This window comes from Anolis sagrei, chromosome 1, assembly GCF_037176765.1.
Source record: "Anolis sagrei isolate rAnoSag1 chromosome 1, rAnoSag1.mat, whole genome shotgun sequence".
Taxonomy (NCBI): Eukaryota; Metazoa; Chordata; class Lepidosauria; order Squamata; family Dactyloidae; genus Anolis; species Anolis sagrei.
This window is the reverse complement of record NC_090021.1, coordinates 300,868,980-300,876,446: the sequence shown is the minus strand read 5'-3', so window position 1 is coordinate 300,876,446 and position 7,467 is coordinate 300,868,980. Positions and strand designations below refer to the sequence as shown.

Genomic DNA, 7,467 nt, shown 5'->3' with positions numbered 1-7,467 from the left:
GTTTCCTCCTTTCTGTTGAAATTGTCCTCACAACCTCTGAGGATGCCTGTCATAAATGTGGACGAAACGTCAGGAGACAATACTTCTTGAACATAGCCATACAGCCTGGAAAACCTACAGCAACCCAGGGTTCAGTTTTTCCCAGACCATGGCCTTCCAGGGGATTTGGACTTCAACTCCCAGAATACCTAATCATGGGTGAAAGCAGCGGAGGCTTCTGGGAGTTGAAGTCCAGAAAAAAAACTTGGGAGGATTCGAGTGTGAGTGTTTCAGCGGGCCTGGCCAATCCGCGGAGACACTGTGCGTGACGTCACCTCGCCCCGCCCCTTCTTGCCGCCTGGGCCTGGATATGACTCCTTCTGCGCAGGCGCGGTTACCTTACTCACGGAGATTCAGCGGCGGCGTGATGGCGTTCTCTTCGGCCTGGAAGCGGATGTCGTGGTTCTATTACCAGTACCTCCTGGTCACCGCGCTGTACATGCTGGAGCCCTGGGAGCGGACGGTGTTCAGTATCCTTTCCGTGCTGCTGCTTCTTCTCAGGGACTTGGGAGGGAAGAAGAGGAGGAAGAGGAGGGGACAGGAAGTGGGAAAGGCCTGGCTTTGGTGGAGGAAGGAGGCCCCTCAGGCCCTCCCTGAGTGTCTGAAGGGAGGACACTGGGTGTATTTCAGGCCTGGGCAAACTTGGGCCCTCCAGGTGTTTTGGACTTCAACTCCCACCATTCCTGACAGCCTCAGGCCCCTTCCTTTTCCCCCTCAGCCAAGCGGCTGAGGGGGAAAAGGAAGGGGCCTGAGGCTGTCAGGAATGGTGGGAGTTGAAGTCCAAAACACCTGGAGGGCCCAAGTTTGCCCAGGCCTGAGTCAAAGCCTCCTAATAATTTGCTGAGAGGTGTTCAAGAGTATTAAAAGAAATTACAACAAGGCATTAGCAGTCACACTTGACAAAACAGAGTAGCAATTGAATTGATTATAAATATTGAGTATGCAAGAAATCGTGTGAGGTGTGACATCTATTTTAATTCAGCGTCCCAATTAAAATTAAAACAGCTGCCGTGATGATTTTTAAAATTCCAACCCTTTGTTACTCATGGATTTTTATATCCTCTCTTTCTTCCTCCAGTGAGCGTCTCTTCCGCTTGCTTGTTCTCACAAAAAGCTTGTGAGGTAGGTCAGATGAGGGCAAACAAATTGAAACTGAATACAGTGGTCCCTCGCTACTTCGTGGTTTACTTTTTGTGGACTCGCTGTTTAATTTATTAGTGCAATATGTGAACATGGAATGGTGTGATGATCATAGGAACAACCTCAATTATGTTAATGGACTATGGGATTTTAATAATTTTAATGATGGCATGTTTTAGTGGATGTTTTTATGTATATTTTTATTTGCTGGATATGTATTGTATGTACTGTTTGGCAGATGAGCTCCCTCTATCAGCTCCAGCTCCTCATGCGGGGACATGAGAGAAGCCTCCCACAAGGATGATAAAACATCAAAAAATCATCCAGGCGTCCCCTGGGCAATGTCCTTGCAGACGGCCAATTCTCTCACAACAGGAGTGGTCGCTCTTGACACGAAAAAAAAACCAAACTGTTTGGCATCAAATTGTGCCTCTGTGCATTTGGGGTTGAGAAGAACGGGATATAAACATGACAAATAAATAAGTAATAGAAAAGTGGCAAATCCAGCATTTTATTTATTCTAGATATTTCTACCACACCTTTTTCTGCAAGTGGACCCAAGGTGGCCTACAACATGTAAACTATATAATACAATTTTTTTCAGTGTCAGGAGTGACTTGAAAAACTGCAAGTAGCTTCTGGTGTGAGAGAATTGGCCGTCTGCAGGGACCTTGCCCAGAGGATGACAGCATGTTTGACGTTTAACCATCTTGTGGGAGGCTTCTCTCATGTCACCACATGGGGACCTAGAACTGAAAGAGGGAGCTCATTCGCTCTCTCCCAATATTCGAAGCTCTGACCTGTCGGTCTTCAGTCCTGCTGGCACAAGGATTTAACCTATTGTGCCATGAGGGGCTCCAGTACAAAATTAAAACATAATTACCAAAGTTAAAACATAACCCAATCCCATCTCCTCAGTATAAAACCCCTTTGAAATAAAATATTAGACGTTAAAACTCAACCCAGCCCCAAAAACACGGCTCAAACTTTAATTACTAGCATTCTTAAATAGTAAGGTCTTTACACCCCTCTGGAAACACAACAGAGATGGTGGTGGTCTTAGCTCTTCTGGAAAGAAGTTCAAGGTGTCAGTACCAGCCCTGAGAAGGAGCCTTCCCTCATCCTACTTAAACACATGTTGGAGAGGGCCCTAGGAGAGATAAGGGTCTCAGCTGGCTCTCAACACTTGACTCGGTCCCCTGGTAAATTTTATGCCTCAGCTGGGACTTGAACTTGGATTCATTTTTCAACACATAGTATACCACAGTAACTGTTGTATTATGTTACAGGTTGAGTGCTCCTTGTGTGAAATTCTAAAATTAAAAACAAATATTCCTAAATTCACTATGGGTTTGCTGAGATAATGACTCCCTTTGATTTCTAATGGTACAACTTATGCAATACGCTTAGTTTGCTGTGTGTTATGACATGGGGTGAGGGATGTCCTCCCTTTATTGCGCATCACATTAGTGGCATATGTAGGCATGAGTCAATCAGTACACAAGCTTGGTGTAATGCTTAAGTTGATTAAAAATATTCTGTATGAAAATACTTGGATCCCATCGCCAAGATTTCCCTTTATGTATTTATATGCAAATAAAGGTGTTCAAAAATTCAAAGAGATCCAAAATGCATCTTCTCCTAAGCTCTTTGGATAAAGGGTACTCAGCCTATATGTCTATTGAATGTCTCTGTGGTTCTTCCCTTCCCCTTTAAATTCAGAGCAGGATTTTCCCTTGATTACAAGAGAGGAGATTCCATCTGAACATGAGGAAAAACTTCCTGACTGTGAGAGCAGTGGAACTCTCTGCCCCGGAGTGTGGTGGAGGCTCCTTCTTTGGAAGCTTTTAAACAGAGGCTGGATGGCCATCTGTCAGGGGTGATTTGAATGCAATATTCCTGCTTCTTGGCAGGGGGTTGGACTGGATGGCCCATGAGGTCTCTTCCAACTCTTTGATTCTATGATTCTATGATTCTCAGTCGTGCACGAATTGGGTTTTGCCTACTTTACCTTTACTCTTTTTGTGGGGTTTGCGTCAATTGGTGATAGGGCAGGAGATGTGAGATGAGAACAGGAATGGACAAGTGACAGGTGGCCTTGGGCTTCATTTGGCTCTTTAGGGTGAAGTCGTGGCCAAAATAGAAAGCTTTTGCTTTGTGTTATGGTGTGGGTTGGGGGTGGAGGTGTCCTCCCATTATTCGGCATCACATTAGTGGCTTAATAAGTCAATCTTATTCCTGTGGATGTCCCTCTGGTTAATGCAGAGGTTTGAATTCCATTTTTCACTCTGTACTTACTCTTCCTGGACACGCCAAAGGAGTTGCTGCAAGTTCCTCTCTAGCTATTCCATACTTGGTAAAGAGCTGTAGTGTGGAGACTGGAGAATCTAGCTATCTCCCTTATTTATTTATTTATTTATTTATTTCACAGTTTTGTATATTGAGCTTCTCAACCTCGATGAGGGACTCAGCCCAGTTTACAGCCATAAAAACATATACATTCATTAAAATATCATATATCACAAATTACAAAACAACTTTAAAAACACTAAATATAAAACTACAGTGGTCAGTCGTCCTAATAAGATGGATCTATATCCACTTCCATCCAGAGTCCTATGGTGTTGTCTCATTCCTCGAAGGCCTGACTCCACAGCCACGTCTTTACCCGTTTCCTAAATGTTAGGATGGATGGGGCGGTTCTGGCCTCCAGAGGTAGAGAGTTCCAGAGTCGTGGGGCCACCACCGAGAAGGCTCTGTCCCTCGTCCCCACCAGCCGCGCTTGCGAGGCTGGTGGGACCGAAAGCAGGGCCTCTCCAGATTATTTTAGTAATCTTGATGGTTCGTAGGGGAGAATACGTTCGGAGAGGTAAACAGGGCCGGAGCCGTTTAGGGCTTTATAGGTCAACACCAGCACTTTGAATTGTGCTCGGAAGCTAATTGGCAGCCAGTGGAGCTGGCGTAACAGCGGAGTGGTGTGCTCCCTGTATCCAGCCCCCGTTAGTAATCTGGCTGCCACGCATTGGACTTGCTGCAGCTTCCGGGCAGTCTTCAAAGGCAACTCCACGTAGAGAGCGTTGCAGTAATCTAAGCGGGATGTAACCAAAGCGTGTACTACCGTGGCCAAGTCAGCCCTCCCAAGGTACGGACGCAGCTGGCGCACAAGTTTTAATTGTGCGAAAGCTCCCCTGACCACCGCTGAGACCTGGGGTTCCAGGCTCAGCGATGAATCCAGGAGAACTCCCAGACTGCGTACCTGAGCTTTTAGGGGGAGTGTGACCCCGTCCAGCACAGGCTGTAACCCCGTACCCTGTTCGGTCTTACGACTGACCAGGAGTACCTCTGTCTTGTCTGGATTTAGTTTCAATCTATTGTCCCTCATCCAGTCCGAGACAGCGGCCAAGCACCGGTTCATGACCTGAACAGCCTCCTTAGTGGTAGGTGGAAAAGAGTGATAGAGTTGGACATCATCTGCGTACAGATGACATCGCACCCCAAAACTCCGGATGATCCTGTATGGTACAATATCACATATGGAAAGCCAGACAAATATCGTAGAGATGTAGCCCGATGCTTCTTGGCTTTCCCACTGCTCTCATCAGGTATGGAATGGCCAGGTCTCTGCAGAGACTCTGTAATAGATCTAGTCATTGAATGATTAAATGTAACATGGTTCCATATGTGATATTGTACCATACAGGATCATGGCCTTAGTGTAAAGGTGTCTTCCTCTCCTTCCATGCTTTGTTCTCTGTGTCCTAGTTGACATTGTTCTATAACTCCTAATCGACTTTGCTTCATTCTTCTTGGCCCAAACAACTGATTGTACTTTCCTCCACTGTCAGTGTGTCCTTGCTGGCAAAACTAGACTTCAAACAATCCAAATTTATTTTAGGCTCAGTTTGAGACCTGAATTAGACAGGCATCTGAATTTTTCCCCAGTTGAAACCTTTCACACATTTGTGTGCTTCAGTTGATTCAGGTTCTTTAGCTTGTAATTGTGTTGAATAGTACTATTATTAATTATGGTGTTAAATGTAGTCATGTTTCTAACTGGTCTAGTCTTTATATATATATATAAATGTAATAATAATAGTACATTATTTTATTGTGGGTTAATGCATTTCCTTTACTGTTGCTCAGATTCCATGTTAGTCTCCATCCTCGGAATGGCACTTTACACTGGCTATGTTTTCATGCCTCAGCATATTATGGCCATATTGCATTATTTTGAAATAGTACAATGATGAAGAACATTACAGGAAGTTACTAATCAGAAGCCAAGGACCAGAATGTGGAGAAGAGATGACCATCTACAATTAAGGATTTCCACGGATAACAAACGAGGCATGATGGTGGTGACTGCCAGTTGTGCATACAAAGATGCAACATGCCCTGGGTTTTGATGGCATTTTTTTCTTTACAAGATTCCCTGGTAACTTGTCTCTTAATATTGTGATTGTACATTTGATATCAGTATTTTCTTAACTTTGTGACAGTCTCAGTATTACACTGTGAAAGCTTTTCTTAATGTAACTGAGTACATTTTGCCTTCTATTTTTAATCAAAATAATCTTATTAAACGGGGCTTAAAGCTTTTGCTATTGTATAGTTATATGTCCATCTGGGTAAATTTCTAGTAACATATTTTGTAAGAAAAAAAGTGTTTAGATTCATATGGAGATGTGGATATATTCATGGAATCTTTCTTACAAAACCTTGTTTATAAGTTCTAACTCAGGTGCTTACAATCTAGACTGTTCAAGAGAATATTTGGTATAACATTGTATTTTGCTTTAGCAATAAATGGGAAGCTTTTTTGTTCCACTGAGAAAAGATTGTTACAACTAAGTACTATACGTTTGGAACGATACTGTGGAAGAGAGAAATACTCTATTTGACGAGAAAGATTTCATTTATTGTGTGCATGCCATCTAGAGATTTGTGAAAGCATATTAATGCTGCTATTATAATGTTCCTAATTGAACTGTACCTTTATGCTTCTAATTGAATTGTACTTGTTTCCCCAAAAGCTAATTTTCATATAGACTTGAATTAAAAGATTGTGAGTATGGTGTTGTCTATAATATAATCATGTCTGTATTGTAAACACATTGTTGTAACTATTGTTCAGATTTCTTTGACTTTTTAAACCAGTGGTGGGAATAATGCAACCCTCCCTGTCAGTGGATTGTAATTCTCAGCAGTCCTAGGTACTGTACCTAATGCTGAGGAAATGTGGAAATGGCAGTCCAACAGAATTTATAAGACTACATGTGTCTCCCACCCCCACCCCGCTTAGGCCAAAAGACCAAAATATGATTTAATATAGACTAGAGTTTAAAGAACACAGCAATAAAGAGCTGTCTACTAGGCTGGAGTCTTGTTTTAGGTTTTTTTTTTATAGCTTTTCGAGATTTGTATTCTGAAGTGTAAGATGCCAATTTTTAAGGTGGAGGTTATTCTTTTGCAAAATAAAACCCTAAAGCAGAATTGGTGCCTGATGTGTGTCTCCTTAATGTAGGGAGATTCTGTTGGGTAGTGCTCTCACCAACAATGGCATAGGCCACAAAGTATTCATAATATCACTTGGTCTATTTCAGATTTAAATTACAACAATGCAGTAAGTTGTGTTTATGTCCACTCCCTCTTATATTTCCTGTTTTAAAAAGCTGTTATAAATATGCCTTTCATTTGTGGTGTGATGCTTAGTTAACACTCTCCTTCCAGATGTTATGTAGCTAATGGGTTTATTCCACTTTGCCCAGTAGTATGCATATATCTGAATAGGAGTCTTGTTCAGATGAAATAAAGACTTCTTCTCTTGCGTATGGGGTTAATAATAACAACACTGGATTCCCTCTTTCCTCTGCTCACTCCTGCCTGAGATCTTTCATTTAGAGGTGTGTATATAGCTACATCTGCCCATGCTGCTTCATCAAATCTCACATTTGAAGGACTATTGCCTCACCAACATAACCATTCTGTGTCATTGGATAGTGGAGGGATCAGGAAGGATGCATATTGATATTTTCGAGGATGTGTTGGACTCAGCATCTTCATGAACCGTTACAGGTTCTTAGGAAGTCCCTGCATATGATATCCTCACAGCACATCCAGATACAGAAAAAAGTTGGACATGTCTTTCTGATCCCCCCCCCCCCCCAAAAAAAACAAAGAAAACCAACTGTCCACTTACAGAAATGGCTATGTTGCTTGAAAGGTATGTGGGTGGGCAGGCTGGTCATTACATAATTGGTAAATAATTCTGACCACTGCAGAGACAAA

The 7,467-nt window shown here is 42.7% G+C and overlaps 1 protein-coding gene across 1 annotated transcript; it reads left to right on the top strand.

Annotated features, from left to right (window-relative positions):
* Positions 1-334: 334 nt before the first annotated feature.
* On the top strand, positions 335-6,672 carry SPTSSA (serine palmitoyltransferase small subunit A). Its single transcript, XM_060759329.2, has 2 exons — positions 335-509; positions 5,323-6,672. Exons 1-2 carry the CDS (start codon positions 350-352, stop codon positions 5,424-5,426), a joined length of 264 nt encoding a protein of 87 aa, XP_060615312.2. The 5' UTR covers positions 335-349; the 3' UTR covers positions 5,427-6,672.
* The last annotated feature ends 795 nt before the right edge of the window (positions 6,673-7,467 follow it).

Coding starts and splice junctions, on each gene's coding strand:
- SPTSSA (XM_060759329.2), top strand. CDS start 350: ATGACTCCTTCTGCGCAGGCGCGGTTACCTTACTCACGGAGATTCAGC. Junction 510..5,322: donor CTGGGAGCGGACGGTGTTCA/GTATCCTTTCCG, acceptor ACTGTTGCTCAG/ATTCCATGTTAGTCTCCATC.